Source organism: Pseudochaenichthys georgianus, chromosome 3, assembly GCF_902827115.2.
Source record: "Pseudochaenichthys georgianus chromosome 3, fPseGeo1.2, whole genome shotgun sequence".
NCBI lineage: Eukaryota > Metazoa > Chordata > Actinopteri > Perciformes > Channichthyidae > Pseudochaenichthys > Pseudochaenichthys georgianus.
In genome coordinates, this window is record NC_047505.1 from 14,444,544 (window position 1) to 14,468,376 (window position 23,833).

At 40.1% G+C, this 23,833-nt stretch overlaps 1 protein-coding gene across 4 annotated transcripts in view; it reads left to right on the top strand.

Annotated features, from left to right (window-relative positions):
• The window catches only part of LOC117462872 (multiple C2 and transmembrane domain-containing protein 2-like), a 61,793-nt gene that overhangs the window by 20,221 nt on the left and 17,739 nt on the right, over positions 1 to 23,833 (top strand). For 3 of the 4 annotated variants that reach the window (XM_034105228.1, XM_034105235.1, XM_034105244.2), the window contains 10 exons: positions 1,480 to 2,040; positions 10,073 to 10,117; positions 11,707 to 11,824; positions 15,259 to 15,401; positions 15,511 to 15,587; positions 16,424 to 16,538; positions 16,691 to 16,723; positions 19,364 to 19,534; positions 21,107 to 21,237; positions 22,385 to 22,571. In XM_034105228.1, coding sequence (XP_033961119.1) covers positions 1,528 to 2,040; positions 10,073 to 10,117; positions 11,707 to 11,824; positions 15,259 to 15,401; positions 15,511 to 15,587; positions 16,424 to 16,538; positions 16,691 to 16,723; positions 19,364 to 19,534; positions 21,107 to 21,237; positions 22,385 to 22,571 — 1,533 coding nt within the window. In that variant the 5' untranslated portion in view covers positions 1,480 to 1,527. The remainder of the gene's footprint in view (positions 1 to 1,479; positions 2,041 to 10,072; positions 10,118 to 11,706; positions 11,825 to 15,258; positions 15,402 to 15,510; positions 15,588 to 16,423; positions 16,539 to 16,690; positions 16,724 to 19,363; positions 19,535 to 21,106; positions 21,238 to 22,384; positions 22,572 to 23,833) is intronic. The other variant, XM_034105252.1, reaches the window with a different exon arrangement.

A 23,833-nucleotide genomic window follows, 5' to 3' on the forward strand; every position in this document is an offset into this window, starting at 1 on the left:
CAAATGGAAGGTCACCAGTTCAAGTCCCGGAAAGACCAAGTGCTACCGAGGTGTCCCTGAGCAAGGCACCGTGCGCCGTACATAATGGCAGCCGACTGCTCCTAACACTAGGATGGGTCAAATGCAGAGAAACCGTTTCTGTTTCTTCTTCTGTTTCTTCTTCTTCTGTTTCTTCTTCTGTTTCTTCTTCTGTTTCTTCTTCTGTTTCTTCTTCTTCTTCTTCTTCTTCTTCTTCTTCTTCTTCTTCTTCTTCTTCTTCTTCTTCTTCTTTCTTCTTCTTCTTCTTCTTTCTTCTTCTTCTTCTTCTCCTCTTCTTCTTCTTCTTCTTTCTTCTTCTTCTTTTCTTTTCTTCTTCTTCTTCTTCTTTTCTTCTCTCTTCTTCTTCTTCTCTTGCAAATATATAAGGAATGTGTGTTTGAGTCTAGTAGAACGAGGGTATCACAATTGAGCAATTTCTACATGTATTCTTAATACTATTACAAAATAAACATGTAATAATGTTGTTAGAGGAGGACCTCAAGCTAGCAAACTCAATTTCTGCTTTTAAATATAATATGTACAATAACTATTAAGGTTATTTTAAGTATCACGGAGGAGACGTGCCACGTCGGCTGCCACGTCCCCCTAGCACCTCGCCGCGAGAGTGCGCAGAAAGGCTAGGTTGAAGGTCTCTGCTTGAGCGGCCTCCTCCCTTCTCTAGGCCGCATCCAACTCCCATCTCCGCTCAGCAGACACTTTGGCCCAGTCCAAGTGCCGTTCCTGCTGGGCCATGTGCTGTTCATGGTGCCGTTCCTGCTGGGCCCGATCCTCTCCTCCTCGTTTCCTCTTGCCTGGGTGACAATAAGATAATAATTAGCAATAAGGAAAAAACACAGGACAGGTACAGGTCACACAAGGATATAAGAATAACATGTATAAACAGAACAACAGTAAGGTGAACTAAAGAAAGTTCTGGCCCTAGATGTTTACAATGATTGTGAAAGTGAATTACATTATGTCCAGCCTATTGATAATGAATATAAATATATGATAGGATGTCACACACAACTGTACTAGCTGCTTACTAGCTAAGACTTTACTTGTAATAGAGCATTTCCACACAGTGGACGGAACACTGCCATCAACTGTTGTTTGGGAATGTTCCTCCTCACGAGTCCCAATGTAATCATCTAGAACAGCAAAATGACTTGTTAATTCCACAAACTACTGCATAGGGGTGGGCGATATTGAAAAATATGTTATCACGATATTTTCAAGCAGTATCACGATAGATGATATATATCACGATATTTTTTCATGTCGGTTATTTTCTCTCATAAATGTCCGATGAGCCACAACTTTTCTTTCAAAACAAAGCTGCCAACTGGGGTGGCAGCTGGGGTGGCAAGGTGTTTTTAAAGCATTATTTGTTTTAAATGTTCATCAATATGCATTGTCCCTCTTCAAATAAACGATTAAATTAAATTATTTGTTCTTTAGCTGTAGGTGATGTCCAGATCTTAGACACAGACGCATCTCCCTCCCATCATGGACTCCAAGAAGCCGGGGATGCTTCGGCATCTCCGCCAGAAGATGATGCCGCACCTCCGCCGAGCGAAGCCGAACCAAAGCAAGCATGTCCTTCAACTGGATAACACCCTGGACCACCGGATGAGCGCCTCCGTACCCGACATGAGGAACATGAGGCAGGAGTACGCTCACCTCTCCTCCGTCCCACAGCTCCAGCAGTACAACTCTCCCAGCTTCAGCAACCCCTCCACTCCACTCGTCCAGTCAGGCAGAGGCCAAGGAGAAGGTGGGGGTGGCCTGCTGATTGGAGTGTACGACGGTGAAGCTGGGAGGAGTGTCCCTGCAGACTGCACCGACTGGGCCTCCTCTCATGAGTCATTCAACAGCCTGTGTGGGGAGGAGAATAGCTCTTCAGAGGCTAAACACATAGCACCTGGGGTCATGGAGCCTGAGGAGCTGGGCCTGCCCGAGATGATGACCGTGTACAGCCCGGAGCCTGCGCCACTGGAGGTGTCCCAGGACAGCTCACAGGTACACACACACACACACGCACGCGCGCGCTCATTTAGCATTCAGCAAGTTATTTGTTTACAAAAGATTGCTCTTACTTTGGATGTCTTTTTAATATTCAAGGCTTCTGTTGAAACATTTCCAGTTAGCTTGACAGAAAAAAAGTTTGATGTTGGTTTATTTTTTTGTTTAATAGAAACAGATAGCATGGCAGTAGTAAAGATAGTATGGTATTACTTTGGTTCCTTTTTTCATATTTATGGCTTTTGTAGAATCATTAGCAGTTAGCATGACAGCAGTAAACATCATATATATATATTAATTTGATATTAAAGGCTTTTGCTGAATAATTAGTAGTTTGGGTGAGAGTAGTAGAGCTTGTGTATTGTGGTTTTTTTGTTTCCTTGTGCCTCAAAGATACAAAGATAGCACATTTATCATGAATTGGCTGGTGGAGTTTACTTTGGCTGGTGAGAGGTGTCAGGTGTATTTGCACAGGACTATGAATCCTGGTGAGCTGGATAAAGTTGACATTTGACCTGTGTCTATATGTATTTGTCTGCAGCAGCACTGTGCAAACTCTGGCAGTATTTGTTTTATCTGCTCATATTACATTATGTACTTACACCTGATCATGAATTGTATGCTGTGCTCTTAAAGGAAGAAAACACAATGCCTCATTGGGAATTTGAGGAGCTTCTTTATAAGGAGGAGGGTTGTTCCAGATGTGCTGATGTACAACTATTCATTTATAAACAATGTTATCTTGTTAGTTGTCAGTATCAACATGTATCATAACAAAAAGTTTCTGTTCCTAAAGATGGTCAATCGTCCAAGGCTCCCGCATTGTCCTGAAACACTCCAAAAGTTGCACAGTTCACACAAAGTTTGGAAAATGTTTTAGTTGAAATATACTCCTTAAAGGGCCCATGTCATGCTTTTCCGGTTATTACCCGTCCCCTTGTGTGTTATGAAGGTCTTTCTGCATGTAAACGGTCTGCAGAGTCACAAACCCTCAAAGTACACCCTGTAGCGAGTAAAACTCTAACACAGAAAAGACCATGCTGCCCCAGAACGCCCCGTTGGAGATTTTTCTTTTTCCATTGTTTGTTTCCTGGATTCTGTGACGTGTGAACACCCAGATCAACAACAAATGACCGGATTGGCCCAAATGGACCAATCCGCGGAGCACCTCACACACCAGGATCTCTTGGCTAACTAACAGGGAGTCCCCATTGACTTGCATCGAGCTCCCTGAACGCTGGTAATAGACGAGTTGGGATCGCAGAGAAATGCTCTCCGCAGACCCATGCTCTCAGCGTTATAAACAGGGGTGCACATAACTTTTTTAGTGAGTTACTCAGATGAGTACCAGGAGACAGCGTTTGGTACTCACCCCACACGAGTATGCGTGGGCCTCCTCAGCGTCTCCTTCACTGTCCTCTATTTACACTTCTTGCATGCTAGATGATGAAGATGCACCTCCCTGTCTCTTTTTAAGCCTCCGATTTGCTTTCTCCAAAACTTGTTGCCAAAACTGTGAATTCCTTGCATTTCCTGAGGTCAAATACTAAGACATTATCACATGACTTGAAGTCATATATCTGATTTCAGATGTGGGAAGTTACTAAGTACACTTCTTCAAGTACTCTACTTAAGTACAATTTTGAGATATGTGTACTTTACTTTGATCTAATTTGTAAAATTAGCTGCACCTTTACCAGCTTTGAGAACACTTTAATTATCAATCATTATAAAACATATCATATATATTATTCTGAAATGGACCAATCTGCACAATGGCTACTTTTACTTTTGGTACTTTAACTATATTTTGATGATAATACTTTTCTAATTTTACTTGAGTAACATTTTGAATGCAGGACTTTTACTGTATCTCAATCTCAATCTTTATTTATTTATATAGCACATTTAAAACAACCTTCGGCTGACCAAAGTGCTGTACAGGGCAGGCAGTAACTACAATAGTGAATAACCCAATGGGAGTACGATAATAAAAACAATAATTAAAAACATAATAAAAAGCACAATAACTAGAAACATATAAAAAATAAATAAATAAAAAACACATACTAATATAAAAATGTAATGCTCAACTAGTATTAAAAGCCAGTGCAAAGAGGTGAGTTTTTAGCTGGGATTTAAAAAGTTCAATAGACTCAACAGTCCGGATATGTGCTGGGAGGCTGTTCCACAGTCTGGGAGCTGCAACACTGAAGGCCCTGTCACCTCTGGTTTTTTTCCTGCTCCGAGGAACCACCAACATATTCTGCTGAGCCGAGCGCAATGCTCTAGCAGGAGCATGGCGGTGCAACAACTCAGACAGGTAATGTGGTGCCAGTCCATGCAATGATTTAAAAACAACAAGTAAGTACTTGAACTGGATCCTGTAACTGACAGGAAGCCAATGAAGGTCTGCCAGAACGGGTGTGATGTGGTCATAACGTCTCTTCCCAGTAAGAAGGCGTGCAGCCGCATTTTGGACTGTAACAGAGTAACACTCTGGTACTTCTACTTTTACTCAAGTACAATATCTGAGTACTTCTTCCACCTCTGTCTGATTTCAAACTCTTCCATTAACACCCTGAGGAAGTTTGCAAAGTGTTTTACTCCACTTTGTTTTAAATAAAACTGCAGCAGCTTGACCACAGAGCGTGAACGTTGTGATCAGCTGATTTTTTCGCAGTTCTCCAGTGTATGTGCAGAGCACAGAGTGTGCTCAGGGGCATAGGCGGCACGTGAGGCTCAGGTTTGGGAAGGCTAAATCAATTTTTTTTACCTGACGCTGCCCGCCTCCGGCGTCTATAGAAAAGAGATCAACTCAGTGAAAGCACCGCCTGCTGAAAAATCAGAGCTCAGTATGCGGAGTTTAAATCTATCAAGTCATATTACAGGAGAAAGGAAATACAGTTTAAATTGCTGTTTGCAGAGAAGACGGCGACGTGTCACACTTATCATTCATATCACATTCAATCAGATCATCGATCATATAATATCATAGCCTATATTATCTCCTTATCCGAGTCAGCTGAGCCGTATCTGGCCGTCCAACACTCAGTGTCACATAACTGTATGCAGAAGTGTTATTTTAAGCAACACATTAGGTTGACGAAACACTCAACTCAAATGTAATTTAAAGTCAGATCCACTCGTGTCTTAGATGGGGCAGTGATATCATAAAACTGTTACGCTTTCAAACACTCGGTAGTTTATTTATTTTTTAACCAGTTGTTCTGTATTCACCTTGCAGGTGGCTTGTATCCTGGATTATTATGTTTAAGTCATGGATGACTAATATTAGACAAATATGAACTTTAAAGTTCATATTTGTCTAATATTAGTTTACTTTTCATTAATGAAGTATGACGCTGCGCTGTCAGTACACTTGTCCCTGTTTGTGATTGGTCAAATGTTGCTAACCCCACCCCTTTCACGTGAACGCGCTCTCAGCTGGTGAGAGAAGCCCTGGCTTGATTTACCGAGTTGATATTAACCAGCGTCGAGATCTCGTTTGTTAGGGTTAGTTTAGATAACTCAAACATATCCAGGGTTTGAACTGGCTTCGTAGTACAGGGCACAGGTGGCTGCATAGCAGCGCTAATGTCAAAGACACAAACATTATACATTATATTTTTATTTTACCAGGATGCAGTGACACAAATATTTGGGAAGGCTTAGCCTTCCCTAGCCTACAGCACCCGCCACCCCTGCATAGGGGAGTCTCCCACAGGAGCTCCAACAAGCTCCAACAAGCCGTGTAGGACAGAGAGTGAATACCTGGTGAATACACATACTAGAGATGATGTATGAGAAACCAATGTGACTTTGGAAAATTGCACAATGTAAATCTATTCTAGTAGACCTCAACAATGGAAATATGATCAGTAAAAATGGCCATGACATGGGACCTTTAAAAATGCTTGATGTTTAGCTTGATCTCGCATTACATTAACAGAACACAACGCTAAAAAAAATACATGATATTGTGTTCACTCGTTGTATTTGATTTCTCTGTTCATCCCTTGCTATAGAAATTAGCAAGCAGTAAATAACCATGATTATGACTTGGTTTAAAAAAAATAGATGTTCCTATTCAAATCCATCCTCATATAAATGATCCAATATCAATTCATAAAATCCAGAGATTGACCTCTTCAAATTGTATCCTTTTTCTGTTGTTTTGTCAAGCGTTATTGGTATTGTAACTAAAATGACTATGATCAAACCAATAAAGATTTGTTTATGTTTAATTGAATTGTGTCCTTATAAATCTGAATCAAATGGCTTCAGGAAATCTGTGGGGACACCCAGCCCTACAGTATGTATACTGCTGTAGTTACAATTTTGTAAACCTTATTTATTCACATTTATAATAATTTAGATGTGATGACGAATGCTTTGTGAGTTCTTGAATTGAACTTGTAAGCGGCTGTTCAAACCGTGTTATTAAAGATGACATTTTCTGTGACGTTGCATTTTAACATAAGAGCACACCAACAAAACTGTCTAAACAGAGGTAATCCAGCAGACCTGTCAACAGTCTTTCTCACATCCTTACAAATAGCAATCTCTAAACTAAAAGTGTTGCTGAACAATGATGGCAAACAGTGAATGTTTCATGACACGCTCCACACCCTTGATATTCCTACTGTGGTGACATGACATTTAGTACAGTAAGCTCTTTATGTACACAATATTGGAAAGTAATCCTAAATGTCTCACTTAGCTAATGCAAATTATCAACTGCTGTTGGAATGTTGAAGTTGTTGTTATGACGAATTGTTATCCCTCTATGTTATTATTGTATTTTATCATTTTTTATTTCTTTTTTTTGTTATAAAAAAAAAAAAGAAACATTACAAAATGTACTTCAAGTAATGTTACAGAGAAACGAGACTCAAAATGTGTGTATATATTTGATATCATACCCAGTTATAAAGGGGGCTGACATTGTTAATAACTTGTTTTGTGTGTTGATGAGAAAATGTTAATATTATTAATAATAATAATAATAATAGATTTAATTTGTTAGCGCTTTTACAGGTGCTCAAAGACGCTTTACAGATATAATGAAGATAAAATAAAGGAACAACAAATAAATATATAGTTAAAGTCAAATACTACAAAAACAATCACACGTTAAAAGCCAGATTGAAGAGGTGAGTTTTTGTAAGTTTTTTGAAGGTGGTGAGGTCAGTGCAGTCTCTGATGGGTTGTGGGAGTGAGTTCCAGAGGGAGGGGGCAGCGACGGAGAAGGCTCTGTCCCCCCAGGTCCGGTGATTGATGCGGGTGGGGATGGATAGGAGGTTGGCTTCTGATGAGCGGAGGCAGCGGGAAGGGGTGTGGTGGTGCAGCAGGTCTGTGAGGTAGGGGGGGGGCCTGATTGTTGAGGGCTATGTGAGTAATCAGGAGGACTTTGAAGTTGATTGTTTGACGGACGGTGAGCCAGTGGAGGTTCTGGAGGACGGGAGTGATGTGGTCTCGGGAGCGGGTGTGGGTGAGGAGGCGGGCAGCAGAGTTCTGGATATGTTGGAGTTTATTGATTAGGTTGGATGGTATGCCGTAGACTAGAGGATGCTATTGCAGTAATCGAGTCGTGATGTGATGAATGCATTAATCAGGGTTTCAGCAGCAGAGGAGGAGAGTGATGGGCGGAGACGGGCAATGTTTTTGAGGCGGGTCCTGGTGATGTGATTGATGTGGTGGCTGGATTTGAGCTGACTGTCGAAGATGACTCCGAGGTTGCGGATGTGAGGGGGGGGAGATAGAGTGTGGCTGTCAATGGTGAAGTTAAAATTCTGGATGTCTTTGATACGGGATGGGGGGCCGATGATGATGATGATGTCTGATTTGGCACTGTTCAGTTGGAGATAGTTTGTTTGCATCCATGCTTTTATTTCTGAGAGACAGTTGGTGAGAGTGGAGTGTGTTGTGGGGGTGATGGTTTTTGTTGGGATATAAAGTTGGATGTCATCGGCGTAGCAGTGAAATTGAAGGTTGTGGGCGACAAATTATTTTGCCAAGGGGGAGCATGTAGAGGATGAAGAGGAGGGGGCCAAGCACCGAACCCTGGGGGACGCCTTGGGACAGAGGAGCAGTGGAGGAGGTGCAGTTGTTGATGTTGATAAACTGATGTCTGTCGGTAAATTAGGATTTCAGCCAGGAGAGTGCAGTGTCGGAGATGTTGAGTGATGATTCGAGGAGGGACAGCAGGATGGTGTGGTTGATGGTGTCGAATGCTGCAGTGAGGTCGAGGAGGATGAGGATGTTCAGGTTGCCGGAGTCAGAGGAGAGGAGTAGGTCGTTTGTGATTTTCAGAAGAGCTGTTTCTGTGCTGTGTTTTGATCGGAAACCGGATTGAAATGGCTCAAAGAGATTGGAGCTGAGGTGGGCTTTAAGTTGTGAGGCAACGACACGTTCAAGTATTTTTGACAGAAAGGGGAGATTTGAGATGGGCCGGAAGTTGGACATGATGTCAGGTGTGAGTCCAGGTCTTTTGAGAATGGGTGTGACAGCAGCCAGTTTGAGAGAGGGGGGAACTGATCCAGATCTGAGGGAGGAGTTAATGAAGGTGGCGATGAGTTGGGAGACGGCAGGGAGGCTCTCTTTAACACATTTGGAGGGCATTGGGTCAAGTGTGCAGGTGGAGTCAATTCCAGTCATGAAGTCGGACAGTTGCATGGGGGTCACAGGGGAGAAGTGGGACAGGGGCTGTGAGGTGAAGGGGGGGAGCCAGGAGGAGAGGTGGGGGGTGCTGATGAGGGTGTCAGATTGCTGTAAATGTTGCCGATTTTGGTTTAGAAAAACGAGAGGAAGGAGTTGCACTGTTCGGTGGTGAAGGACAAGGTGGCGTTGTCACAGGGTTTGAGAAGTTTGCTGATGGTGGAGAACAGACGCTTGGGGTTGCTGGAGCCGGACTGAATGAGTTGTGAGTAGTAGTAGTCCGGGCTGCTTTGAGTGCATTACTGTACTGCTGGAGATAGTCTTTGTAGATTTAAATTAAGTGCAATATTGCACTTAACATTCTGTTTCAACAGTCGATTATGTTCTTGAATAATAGTTTGGTCTATAGAATTATGAGACATTTCCATCCCACTTTTTCAAAATCTTAAAATGTCTTTTTTTTTGTCAGTCCAAAATCCCAAAATACTTTATTACCAAAAAAGCAGGATAACTCCATATTTGAGGCAACACGTTATTAGGTGAATATTTGTTCCGTCCGTTGAATAGCAGCTAACAGATAGAAAAGTAGAACATGCAATTTAAAGTGTTACAAATGTATGTACATTTTTTCAAGGTCGTCAGCAACACTAAGCCTATCCAATAATGTTATTGCTGTGATGTACAGTTCTTATTGAAAATTCCTTTTCATTTTGAATTGTGTTATTTTTCACTAGTTTAGAAAGATCTGTTATTGCTATTCATGTGTTTTTGTAATCTTTGATTCATGGGAGCCACATTTCATTGCACCGCTACTACAAGCAATACGGTAGAAAAAAGTTGATTAGAAAATACCTATGGCAGACTGTGTGGTAAGCGAGGGTTTAAAGGGTTCATATTTGCCCTGCGGTCCCAGAGAATGGTCTTTTGAACTATGCCAGAATTGTAAAGAAACAGGAAAGTCACAATTTCTTTAGGTGCATATTGTAAAAAGAAAAGTGACCAAGGAATAATCTGTACCTCGTTTTTAAACTTTCCACACCTGTTGGAAAGCAAATGAAGTGTTAGCGTTGTAGTAGCAGTAGTGTGGTTGTTGTAGTTTGAACTGAACAACAGGGCAGAAATTACCTTTCTTCTCATTACGGAGTTCTTTGGTTTCATGCTGCTGCAGCCACTGGGATACAAGAATGTGTAATAAATGCTCAAGTGCATTTGTGCTGGTGGAAGAAAGCCAAAGAGAGATCACTTCCTGAACCTCTTTAACTGAACACCTGAATACAAAAGTTCCTCTTTCACCACCTGGGACTTTCCCAATCTTCTTTATAGATCACATGTTGATTTATATAAAGAATGTACCTTTTTGTCTCCGCAGTATGATTATCAGGAATACGGATCAAAAGACGATGACAACCAGAACGTAAGTGCTGCATTTCCAATGACGATTCTGTGCTGTTGAACATATCACTTTAACATTGTATTTATTGTCCAGTACCAATTCAGAAAATAACTTCACGGGTTAAAAGGACTGTTTAACGTCAAGTGTCATGCAAACGGCAGCATAGTGCACCAGCTGACACACACTAATGTCAAGGTTTAATTCCAGATTATTGTGTTGTGTTCAGGGCATGATGGGACAGTAGGCCGTGTGCAGTTCAGTGTGTGTCGTCCTGGCTTTTGTGGCCGTGCACGCTGAGCCGGGGGATTCCAGCCAACCGGGGTTTTTTCTCTGAAAGATGCCCAGTTCGGTTCAGAGAGGCTTAATGGTGATTAAATAATCCATTGCCTGCACAGGAAGCACACGGGGCACGCAGCTGTATAAAGCCTTCCCTGGAGTGTGCTTTCCCTGGATTTTACCAAAAGCAAAGAGAAAAACAGTCACAACAGTAGAGGTAAAAGACGTAATGCAACATGTAAAGTCCAGTATGTGGCGAACATGTGACGTCAGAATGAAAAGCATTAGGTATAATGTAAGGGGGGAATAAACAACCGTTTTTTGGGGGGGGGTTTCACTGGATCGGTTTGTGTAGGGAGGGGAACGTGGAGTTAATTTGATATTGTATAGAATAAATTATGAAATGTACAATATACATATTTTCTTCGCAAAACAGGAATAGTCCCTTTGTGCTTATGCAGGCATCAAATTAGTAGCCGAAGAACATAATAAGACAAATTATAATCTCAAATATGATTCAATCAATATCAAACTCATAAATATAGTAGCATGGAAATTCCAAAGGAAAGCTGATTATTTGCATTATGATCATCATTTCTGTTATTACAAGTTTCATGAAATGTTATGTTTGAATATGCAAAAACAGATACACATAGACAGTTATTAAATCAAACACCTCATTGTGTTTATTGGATGTTTTCTTTCCTCTAGTCTGAAACAAAGCAATATGTTTGCCCTTAGTGTCTCGTCTTATGCAAATGTAGGAATTTTATTTATAAAAACATATAAGGAAATGCACTACATTTTATTTATTTCCTCATTGGGCTGGGTATCACTCTTAAAACGTATCAAGTACCGAAGACTAGCATCAAATGTCTGCCAATTTTTTTTACATTCTACATATTTTCTAAAAGGAAATAGATAGATGTCAAATGTAATCAAGATCTGTTTGTCTAAAAAAAACTAAAGAAAGGAAAGAGGAAAAATGGGACTTAAAAAACTCAAACAAAAAATAAACAAAAATGGCGTTGACATGCAGTAGGGATATGATTTGAAAAAAAGTTAAATGGAATAACCCTTTTTGAAAAAAGTATTCACATCGTTGAAAAATCTCTTAAAGTGATCAAAGTATTCAAGATCTCTATCAAACATGATTTGTTTTAGTTAGATTCTGTTCTCAAACTTTAGCATACTAGCTCAACAAGTCCAGCTTTAATCAGATGTACCACGTGCTAAAGTCGAATAAAGTGTGTGTGTGTGTGTGTGTGTGTGTGTGTGTGTGTGTGTGTGTGTGTGTGTGTGTGTGTGTGTGTGTGTGTGTGTGGTCTGAGAAGTCTGAGAAGGGCAGTGAGTCTCAGAGTGTGTCGGAGGGCATCAAGGACTCTACCCGGTCCTTCCTGCTCACCATCAACCTGAAGGAGGGACGCAACCTGGTCATCAGGGACCGCTGCGGTAAGAAGATCATCATATTACTTTTACTCTGCATAAACACAAATAAGCTCAAACAGATCATCTTACAAATAAATCATTTGTATAAGGGAGATTAGGATTTCAACTAATGTCTCTGCTGGTTAGTTTCCAGAAAACACATTTTAATATAGTGTAAAAAGTCCATCCTAGTGTCTCAGTCTTAAATGATGTCTTTAGATGAATAGCTTTAGGTATAGACCAACAAAACAATACTTTTAAACATGATGTTAAAACACGGGAGAAACTTGAGTTCTTCCTTTGGACTGCAGTCTGCAGAAGGTGGCAGCTGTTCTGAGTGGATGTTATGCACACATCACTAAATCAACAGGATCTACAGAGAAAATAAATCCTCATAACAAGGAAGCTACTCTGACGCAGCAGCACATCTACGTTATACTTCTGTCCAAAGGCACATTGAGAAAAGGTTTTCTGTGAGGAAACTGTGGGACGCTCCATCTGATTAAATCCACTTGTACTTGAATGTTTAGATCCTATTCTTTATTCAAGCATTCCCTTTTACAAACACCATGCTTTCCCTTCAATTCATCTTAAAAATCCCTTATACTTGAGATAATATTGCATAATTCTGCATCTCCGATATGTAGGTGCATATCCCTACCTTTACTTTTTGTATGTTTTGGGGTATTCTTATAGGACTTGCTGTGTGTATGTTAGTGTTTTATTTTCTGTGTCAGTGTACTTGTGTTTTTTTTGTATCTTCTTCATGTATATAAAACAATGCCACACAATAGAAAATTGAAACTTTACTAGTGGTTTTGTATTTATTTCAATAAATCACTCAAACTCCTCCCCTAAATCTGATCAAGTGTATTTGGTGAGAACATTGTCCTCCTTGCTAGTTAATCAAGTGTAGGTGCTAGGTAGTATACACTTCTTCTCATTGGTCATTCCTGTCTTTCTGCTACCTCTGACACACGGTTATGCAGTTTGTCACTCATGTCATCATTGAGCTCGACCATGTGCATCTCTGTGCCAGTGACTAAGTGTTACTACTGTTATTCATTGTCTACCTGTTCTCACGCTCGAGTTGCAACTGCTAGTTTTGTTTTACTCCTTTTTTATTTTGACATTGTCCGTGTCCTGTATCACGTCTGTAACGACACAGAGATCATTGAAGTGACATATTCCATCACATCTTTACTTATTGCACTTCCCTTTTCAGAGACTTTTAAAACCTATTATGCATATAAGGTTTTTCCCTTTCGTTTGTATGTTATATTGGTATTCTGAATCGTCTGCAAAAGCTAAAGTCCTCTCCCACACATGCCCCCCCCCCCCCCCCCCCCCCCCCCCTGCCTGAAAACTGCTTTACTCACTTCCGAAACAGTGACATCACTTTGTAACACTTGTGCAAGGAGATGTCCGGCTTACCAATCGGGGCAGACTGAGGGTGAAAAGAGGCAGGCAGTATGAGAAAAAGAAAGAGCTTTTTGAACATTAAAGCATGGAGACGTGTCACAGGAGAGTCACAACATTTAAATATGAACCTGAAAAGGAGCATGGTAGGGCCCCTTGAAACCTAGCAGAGAAGACCTGTGTCCTCTCCTGCGTGTGTGCTTCTTCCTGTTCTGACCTCAGTCTGTGTGTTTAGCCTTGGCTTGTAAGTGCTTGTGTCTGTTTGATTAAACACAAAGTTTTTGACTCCAGGGGCAACCGAGACAGCCGAGTGTCGGGTTGTCTGTGCAGGTCTTATAACAGCTGGGGCAGGATTCCACACGGCACATTAGAACCTGTCTGAACCACACCCAGCACTCATTAAAGCAGGCCTTTCACTCTGGGCATGTCTCTGGATTATCTTCCCTCTCGTGTGGCTTTGTATTTACACAAGCAGGCTGTGGGTAAAGATAATGCAGAAAAATGATGGCAAAGGAGGATTTTGTTTCCCCTGCATGATTGTTAAGACTATGCAGCCTTTCAAGAGCAGTGCATAAAGAACATTGATTGTTCTCTTTGATAGGATTAGAAGCAATGCAAGCAGAGTGAATGCTGACAGACAGTTGTTGGCTGATGACAAACAATGATGTGTTGCATAATGCTTATTTGCATTGGAGCGTAATGCATACAATTTATAATAAGACAAGCAGAAGTTGTAATATTAAATAGTAGGGATGTATATATATTATACTTTCAAACAAATGTATGATAATATAGAATAGAAACATAATCAAATATCTATTTATACATTTTTTGAATTTATATTTACACACTTTGTATGCAAACTCTGTATAAAGACACATACTGCATAGTAGTTAAATGTCTTACCTATTACAAACTTTGATATTCTTTTATTAGCTATATTTCTATATCCTGCGCATTTACATGAAAGAATAAAGAGGGGGGAAATCAATGTGCTTAAGCCCTTAATGACAGCTTTTAGAGAAATAAAATATGACTTGCAGGAGAACACGATGAGAGAAAGGAGGTATGTCAAAATAAGGAAATCTTATAAATCCAAAAAGGGAAACTACAACTGACAACGTTATGATATTAATATCAAACAACAAAACAATAACTGCATTGAAACTCCTTGTTTGTGTAAATACTTGACCAATCAGCAGAATCTGATGGTGGGATTGGTGGTCTGCTGCCCCCAGCTGGTTGACTGATAGAACAGATAGAAGTCACACCTCAAAGGGGAACTTATTTGAGAGAGCAGCAATGAAAGTGAGATTTGTGAAAGTGAGGTTTAAAAAAACACTTTTCTTAAAATCTGATAATGAAACATGTATTCATTCTGAATCCTGTGCACATGTTGTCTTATCTTCACCTGACACACTAGTCATGAGACAAACTCACAGTTTTCAGCTGCCGTCACTTTTTGTAGTGGAAGCGTAGATCTGATTGGCTACTGAGTCAGGAAGCTTGTGGTGCCCCTGGTTGAAGAGGACAGAAACCACATCCTCTGTTCAGACTCGAGAGAGTACACCATGCTCCTCCCTTTCACTGGAAACCTGTACCGTTATTTTAGAAGTTGAGAAACAAGGGTGCTATTTAGAAACCTAGTTTGGACATAAAATGCACGGTCATTGCATCAGTGTATTTTAGTCACAATGACAAAATGCACTTCTTTTCAAATACAGCAGAACGACAATACAATAAGTTCCTTACACAGCACCCGGGTGTATATTGGCCTATGAATTCAAACTAAACCTTTCCAAACATAGTTAGCTTTGTGTATGGTCTGCAAAGGCTAAGTTCCCTCCAGAGGGAGTTTCTCTACCACACCTTTTTGGATTATGTAAACGTGTCACAGTCGAGATACAAATATGGAACCTGAAAATGAGCGTAATATGGCACCTTTTAATAAAATCATCTTAGAAAATACTATTTGTAAAGTTGAATGAACAGCTGCGTTTAATCCACCTGCTTTGGCTTGCATTTGTTATTGTTTTCAGGTACCAGCGACCCGTATGTGAAGTTCAAATTGGATGGGAAGACATTATACAAAAGCAAAGTGGTTTATAGAGACCTGAACCCCAAATGGAATGAGAGCTTCTCCATTCCTGTGAAGGATCTGAACCAGAACATGTACATCAAGGTAACACACTGTCATTGGTCACATAGTGGTTACGTTATTTACAATGCTACGTATCACTATTATCATATCTGCTCTGTATGAACACTCGCTTGCCGTTGATGTGGCTCAGGTTTACGACCGTGATCTGACTACTGATGACTTCATGGGCTCCGCTACCGTCACCCTGAGTGAACTGGAGTTGGACAAGTGAGTCTTTCATTTGGAGTTCAGGTGTAAATTATTCTTTTATAAATAAATACTGATTTCTTGAGAATTAAAAAGAAAATATGCTAAAAATAAGTTAACAGTAAAAATGTTTGCAATTAACACATAAACAAACATTTTTTACAAGTCTTCTGTTTGAGTATACCTTTTCGTCTTAAAAGATCTGACTGTTTGAAAAAAATTACTTTAAAAATGTATTTAGCCTTTCTGTATAGCAACATCGTGTGACTTATTGGCTCACATGTATGTGCTTATAATTATGCTTTTGCAACAAGCAGTCATCGGCCAATATTTGATTTCCTAATAAAGTCTGCTTTAACCATTTCACACCGTTTACATTTTGATTAAAAAAAGATCACATTGTTTTGTTTTGGCCTCATGATATGAGAACAATTTTAAAGAAGCAAATATTAAAATAAAAACAAACAAATGATTATGTTTATCTTGGGTAAGAAAATATTGGTTTTAAAGTTAAAAGTCAATGCACTGTATTTAACAATGAGCACATAAGAAGTTCCAAAGTCCTATTGTTTGCTGGTTGATCTAGCAAAAAAGGGCAAATCAAGTCAACAGTTAGAAGAATGTAGAAACACCTCATCTAAATTGAACAATACAGCAACTAAGGATAAAAACAACATGGTGGATATTTAAAGCAAAGGAAGCTTGCTTATCAAATAAAAACAATAGGCGATGGGCCTCCACTTGAGCCAAGCCTTTTATGTGTTTAGCTCCGCCTCTCCAGGAAGCAGGAATAACTTCTCTCTGACATCATGTCAACACAACTTAACATGATGCTCCCTCTGGTCGATGTGTTCCAGGGCCAACGAGCTGCTCTTGTCCTTGAACGACCCCAACAGCCTTGAGGAGGACATGGGCCTCGTGTTGGTGGACATGAGTCTGTCACTCAGAGACGGAGACAGCAAAAGAGGCCCTGTATGTACTGCATGTTCTCCAACTGAAGGGACACCTGCTCGACATTGTATTCATTGCTCATGCTCATTGTATAGACTGCACATGTTTGTGTCTGCCTGACTAACCACTGTGTCATTTTGTTTTGCTGCTAACATGCATGCTCCTGTCGCCAGCGGTGGCCCCAAATGACAAAACGAAGTGTTCGGGTAAGGCACTCTGAAGGGACCGCACAAGACGGACTTTTTTTTTGTATCTGCATTCTAAATCAGGCTGCTAAATATGAATCAAAAAGATAATTGTAGGAATTGAATGTTAGGCTTTTAAAGTTGCTCTGAGTCTTTGCACAAGAGGGCAGCAGATCACCATGTTCTGTGTTTCTTCTGTAGCAAATGAAACCTGACCAATACTTAAATAATGAAAGTCATTTAAAGTCAGTTTCCTATTTAAAAAAGAAAAGAAAAAAAATTACAAAGACCAATACCAACACTACTTACCTTGTTTTTAAAGCTTGTCCTCTGTCCCATAGTCTTCTATTGGCATCCAAAAACAATAATACCATGCACATGGCCACCTAGCGTCCTCCTGCCACAAACACTTGATTCGAAAATATTTCGCCTTTTTTAAAGTACGAAAAGGTATCCATTCCTAAAAAGTGGCGTCATGGAAAAGTACTAAAACCTGTAAGACGGTGTAAACGGAGTGCAAGCAGAGATTGCTTACAATGACAGTTGAGTCATGATATCATGATATCCGGAGAATGTCCATAGAATCAGTCTGGCACAACGTCCAGGGTTTCCCTTTCACACATTTAAAAAAAAAAACATCCTATAAGCGTTGTTACTTAATATAAAAATAAATAAATTAAGTAGAACAAGGAACTACAACATGGCTTTTACACCTCCTTCATGTCACTGTTCCCTATGGGCCCTTTAAGACACAAGTTCCTAAACCGCGTCACTTCTTTTGTTTATTTTTCTCCTTGAAAAGTTACTTAGTGTTGCTTTAATGAAATAAAACAATACATTTGTGACACCTTTTAATAATAAAGATGCACGTTTTCAGTAGAAACCAAAGGGCTTGGATTGGAATGCCACAGGGAGAGAAGGGAAGTACTGAGAAGCGTTGTTAGTTTGGTTTTTGTAATGGTTCTTCTTTAAAGAACAAAAGATATGAAGAATATTGCCAGCGTATTCATGATATGTATGGTGGTTGTGTTCTGACCCGCAGAGCAGCTGCTGAACGCATGCTTTCTTTTTGCTTAGCATGCTATTTGTTGTACCCTCTTTTCTTTATAATGCATGCATCTATCAATCTGTTCAGAGGCTGGAACCAGACCGTGTCTGCTAGTGGTGGGAATCTTTGGTTATTTCAGCATTCGATAAAACATATATTTTTTAAAATAAAGATTTTAGAATGAATGCTTAGGGGTGATCATTTCAGGATCTACTCCAGTCAACTGTGCGCTAAGAGACAGTGAACTAAATGATGTCATGAAAGCAAAGTAAAGTGAGTATAAGACTATATATATATATATATATATATATATAGTCTTATACATCATTTCAGGATCTAGATTTCTCAATTGGATTTACCAATTCAAAAAATATAATGTACTAAAAAATAAAACTGGGAACATGGTAGACACAACTTTGACTCTGTGTGTAGGATAAGTGTACACCACTTGCAATACTTCAATTATTATTTTCGTAAAAAAGGTTTTATTCATTGATTTGGATAGATTAAATATCTTAGAAATGACAACACTTGTTCTTCCCCTTTAGTGTCTGCATGCTCATAGATTGAGTTGCAGCCACATTGTTGCTGTCTTGCAGTTATTTGCATGACTGGTTCCAGTCCCCCTGCTACTCCACATGCTAATTGCACTCTGCCGGGTGCACGGAGTGTGGTCCGCTAAGTGAAATGTGATTTTTCTGCATGTGGCAGAACCGTCACTGTCAGCCTGATCTGCATGCCTTGAATCTGGTTAAATAGATCTCCCTCCAGTGCTGTCTTCATGTAAGCTCGGCTAATTATCCAAGAACATTGCTGCCTATTATATGTGGAAGAGAGACGCTACTGCAGGCCTGACCTAATCTCTCTGTGAACTGAAGGGACCATTTAATCCTCCTTTCACTGAAGAATAGAGAACATAGTGTCTCATTCAACCGTCTCTCCCAAGTAGAATCTATTCTATGTATTGCACTGGTTTGTGTTCCTTCTCGTCCCCGGCTCTGCTTGATACATGCATCGTTATAAAAGATAAGAGGATGGTAAATAAGGAAATTAATTGGATTTGGTTTGATTTAAGTATACAGTATATAAGCAATATTTGTTAAAGACTAAATATTTCAAAAATATCTGGATTATTCATTGTCGTGCTGCAGAAAAACAGTTTTCACACGAAATCAAATAAATGCTTGTTTAGTGCAGATGGTCTTAAAGGGGCCATATTTATTATTATTATTGTATATACTAACCTAGTGACCTCATTGTGTAACACTCGTGCTTCTATTGGCTAGCGCTCTCCTTTCAGACAGAGGGTGAAAGGGTGCTGCAGCACAGGCAGCGTGAGGAAAATAAAGAGCTTTCTAAACATTAAAGCATGGAGACATGTCCCAGTGGAGGCACAACATACAAATATGGACTTGAATCATTTTAAAATCATTTTAATGTATTATGATAATAAAATGAGATTCCCTCTAATATCGTAAATCAAATTAAAACTGCAATATTAGTCAAATATAATCACTATTAGTTATGGTTCTCTGAATTGTGCAGCCCTAGATATCCTTAAGGCCATTGGTTCTGTAATCTAACCTCTCCTCTCTCTGAACCGGCCGCTGCAGTCGGGGAGCTCTGCTCAGAACCTCCTGCTGTCCGAGTCTCTGAGGAAGAGTCAGCTGTGGATCTCTGTGCTGTCCGTCACTCTGGTTGAGGGCCAGGAGATGCCGCTGGACTCTCAGGGGGGTCAGCTCTTTGTCCGCTTCAGACTGGGAGAGCAGAGATTCAAAAGCAAGGTACTTCTCGTCTCCTCCACCCCCCTCGTCCTCGTCTATTGTCCTCTTAAACCCTCTCTTTTCTCTCCAATCCCCCTCCTCTCTTTTCTTCTCCTCACACTCCCTTTCCTCTGCTCCTTCTCCCTTTGGCGGCAGTAGCTCAGTCTGTAGGGACTTGGCTCAGGAACAGGAGGGTCGCCAGTTCAAGTCCCATGTTAGTGAACTGGCACCTGGAGAGATGCCAGTTCACCTCCCGGGCGCTGCCGAGGTGTCCTTGAGCAGGGCACTAAACCACCGCCTTAAAGTTGGGAGCATCTTTACTCTGACACCTCTCTGTAAAAATGCATGTCTTTGTGCATGTGTACAGTCCTTTGTGTTCATATTTATCCTTACGTGTTTCCATCTTATTCTAGCTAACTTAGGTTAAAGTATTACAGTACTATACATACAAGATTTCACCAAAGTAAAAGTACAAAAATATTACAAGCAAAGCATACTGAAGTATTTAATTACAATTCTTGTTGGGCAGACTGGTCCCTCCCAGAGAGTTTGTATATCATATTTTTTGAATATTATTACTGATCCTTAAGCAGAATTATAACAGCTAATGGAGGTGGAGCACATTTCAAATAATTGATGTTTTGGATAATTTCGTCAATAACAAACCTTCGCCTTTTATGAATTGAACTTATGATGTTGTTTTTGTGTCAAATCTTAATTTCCTAAGAAGCAAGTAACCAAAGCTGACAGATAATTGTAGGGAAGTAAGAAGTACACATTTCCCTCTGAAGGGAGTTGTAGTATAAAGTAGCATTCTATTACAATACCTGAGTAAAGTACCTCTAATTATACAAAGAACAGTACTTTACTAAATGTTCTTTACTGTCCACTAATTACTTTCTATCACTGATCAACTGTTACATTTTTTCTAGTGGTTATTGTCATTATTTATTTGTATTATGGTATGTTTACCATGGCGTATTACATTATAATGTTGACTATTTTATGCAACAGAGTTTATACTAATGTATAAAATAAATGAAGCATCCACTTGTCATACGGTTAGCAGAGTGTCACAGAGATGATGTATATTATTGAGCACTGGAATCAAATGAAATGGACTTCTGCTGGTGACATGAGAAGCTTTAATCAGTGCTCATCCCGTCAGCTGGACGATGTCTGAGCTGATTATTGTCTGGCTATTCTGCAACATCATCCTTTACACATCAAAGCTCCATGCTAATGAGCAGCACCACTCCGCTCTTTTCTTTCGGAGCGACAGTAATTACCGTGTGCTTTGATGTGCCATGGAAATCTGATGCTGCTTTCTGAAGATGATTCAAAACAATAACATTCACACACCATTCAATAGAAGAATCTGGTAGAACTGATGAACCTCTATAACTACAGGCTTTTTCGAAGTGAAAAATATAGCATTTACTTTGACAGCACTTGAAATCCTATCATAAAAGGGAAATTAGGAAATCAATGATTTCTGATTTGAGTTTGAATGGCTACTCGCAGGGTTTTACTACATGGAATTAAAACAAATATGTTTTATGTTTCTTGTTCTGAACTCTTTTTTTAATTCAGAATCACTGCAGAGTGTCCAACCCGCAGTGGAAAGAGAGGTTCACTCTGAACCAGTTTGTGGACAGTCCGGACGCCCTGGAGGTGGAGCTCTGGTCTAAAGAAGGACGGAGGAGCGAGGAGTGTTTGGGAGCGTGAGTCTGCTCTCAGAAGCTGCCAGTGTATTATGCCTGCAGACAATGACCTCATCAAATGATACTTTGCATTTGAATTAAGCAATACTGGAATACTCTGCCAGTATCACCATATCATCTTAGGCATCTAGGCTATAAAGACAAATTGCCATGAATTTGACATAAATAAGATAATCTACTGATTTCAGTGTTTCCCACAGAATGCGATTCTATTTGTGGGGGCACCGCACCCCCCCCGGCAAGAAAAGCCAAAGGCCCCTTAACCTATTCGGGTGGCCCACGCATCCACCCCCCCCTCAAATAAAAAAATACATGCGAGTTCATGGCTACTCTAGACAACGTTCTTGTTGCTCTGTGTTGCGTTGTTAATGAGTGAAACACACCGGAGTTGAGGATCTGTGGGGTTTATTCTCCCAAAAATATAATTTACAGTTTAGCAGACGCCTCATTCCAAAGCGACTTACAATGACCGATTACAGGGACATTCTCCCTGGAGTAACCGAGGGCTAAGTGCCTTAGTCAAGGGCACACTAGTAGTGGTGTTCCAGGCGGGATTTGAACTCGCAACCTTCCGATCATCAGCCCACCTCACTATCCAGATTAGACCACCAAAATCAATATAAAAAAAAAAATAATAATAACGATAGTTTTTTTTTTTTACATTATGAGATCCATTTGTGGCGGACGATATTTAATTGTGCCGGCCCGCCACAAATAAATCAATGTACGGGAAACACTGGATTTATTAAGGTGTGTGTGTGTGTCAGCCCCTGTTCTTCTGGTTTTCGAAGGGGCCATATTATGCTCATTCTAGGTTCATATTTGTATTGTGTGCCTTTACTGTGACATGTGTACATGCTTTATTCTTCAAAAGTGCTTTATTTGTTGAACGTTCTTTTCAGTATTTGTATAAATGATTTTCCTACAATGGCCCCAATAAGCAGCTTTACTATGAAGTCCTACGTCGTTTCAATGAGCAATGGGAACGATGTCGGCAGGCGTAATGATTTAAGCACAGGTTTACCAGGGATCTTTTAAAATGACTGTTGGTTTTTATGCCTGTATGTGTTTACACACTATTTTGCATGCATGTGACCACGCTTGACTGCATACCTGCAACTCCATTTGTATATACGTTTGTGTACAGATGTGAAGTTGACCTGTCCAGGGTACCCTTTGATCAGAGACAGCTGTTAACACACACACTGGACCAGGGCAAGGGGCGCTTGGTTTTCCTGCTCACACTGAACACATGCAGCGGCGTCTCCATCTCTGACCTGTGTGCTGCGCCTCTCGATGAACCCCACGAACAAGAGAACCAGCTGGACAACTACGTCAGTACCTGTGTCTGCATATCTGACACTTTGAATCTATTTTCTAAATATGAAAGTCATGTTTTAATACATTTATAAGGGGACTTCCTGATAAACTATCCAAAGTTTAAGAAAATAGGGTCCCAAACACTTCACAGAAAGTATTTATAACTAACTCTTCTAGAATTGGAGAGAGTTTATGCCTAACACCAAAACGTTACAAGCTAAAAAATCACCTTACGCTAATCAAATATCAACCTAATCTAACCTAACCGAAATGTTCTGACACAGTACTTTTCGTTAAACTAAACATTGGTTAAAAATAGGTATTTTATAATAAACTCTAACAGCTGCATACATCCATTTTTTAAATAGACACAGGTGAAGACATTGTTATAGTTGTATTATCAATATCTTTCCAACACTGCTGGTGTAAGATGCTTTTTACTAGTCTTGTATTTATGTACGGGGAAATAAGTTGGGAAAAGGTCACACAGTCTGTCGTTGAGCATTTGTTCGACATTAAACAGGCATGTGGAAGATATTGCATTCAGTCAGAATCTGCTATTCAACATGTTTAGATGTAATAATCAGGTTCAAATCGGAGTCAGGCCGGGGTTATTTAAGTCTAAACTGTTCCAAGGATTCTTGCGGTACTTTGTGTTAAAAGGGCCAAGAGATGGCAGTATTTTCCAAGGAACGTTTTGAGAGTTGGTAACAAAGTACTCTTTATCAGCTTTCTGTAGTTGTACCTTGAGATTCAGTTGGGTTGCTTCAACAGCACTTGATGATGCACAGAGAGGAGGAGGGAATACATATTTAGGACTCTCTAGGAGATGGCAAACCATCACATTCTGCATTTGAAATTCAGTCATCAAGCCTGTTTTCCTGTTCTTGTCTACAAGCTACAAATAATGTTTATTTGACTTCAATCGGTTTTTAGATGCTATTTCTCATCTGTGTTGCAGCTGCAGGTTTCAGTTCATGCCAGAAAATGAAACTATGAAAAGAAACTTGCTTGGGATGTGTCATCCATCGTGGCAATGCATTTGAAAGAAAGGAATGTTTTTGAGAATGTCTCTAGTTGGTTTGTTGAAGAGCTTGTGGAAAGTAAAGACATAGTGATTTTATAAGTCAGCCGCTGAAAAGAAACTCCCTTATCCCTTCATGCCTTTATAGAGTGCCTGGTGCAGTTGTCTCTTAATGTTTAGTCAAAGTACTTATTATTTCCACCAACAGACTGAAGCTTGCAGAATCACTGCTTTTTTTTGTGATTGTCCCTC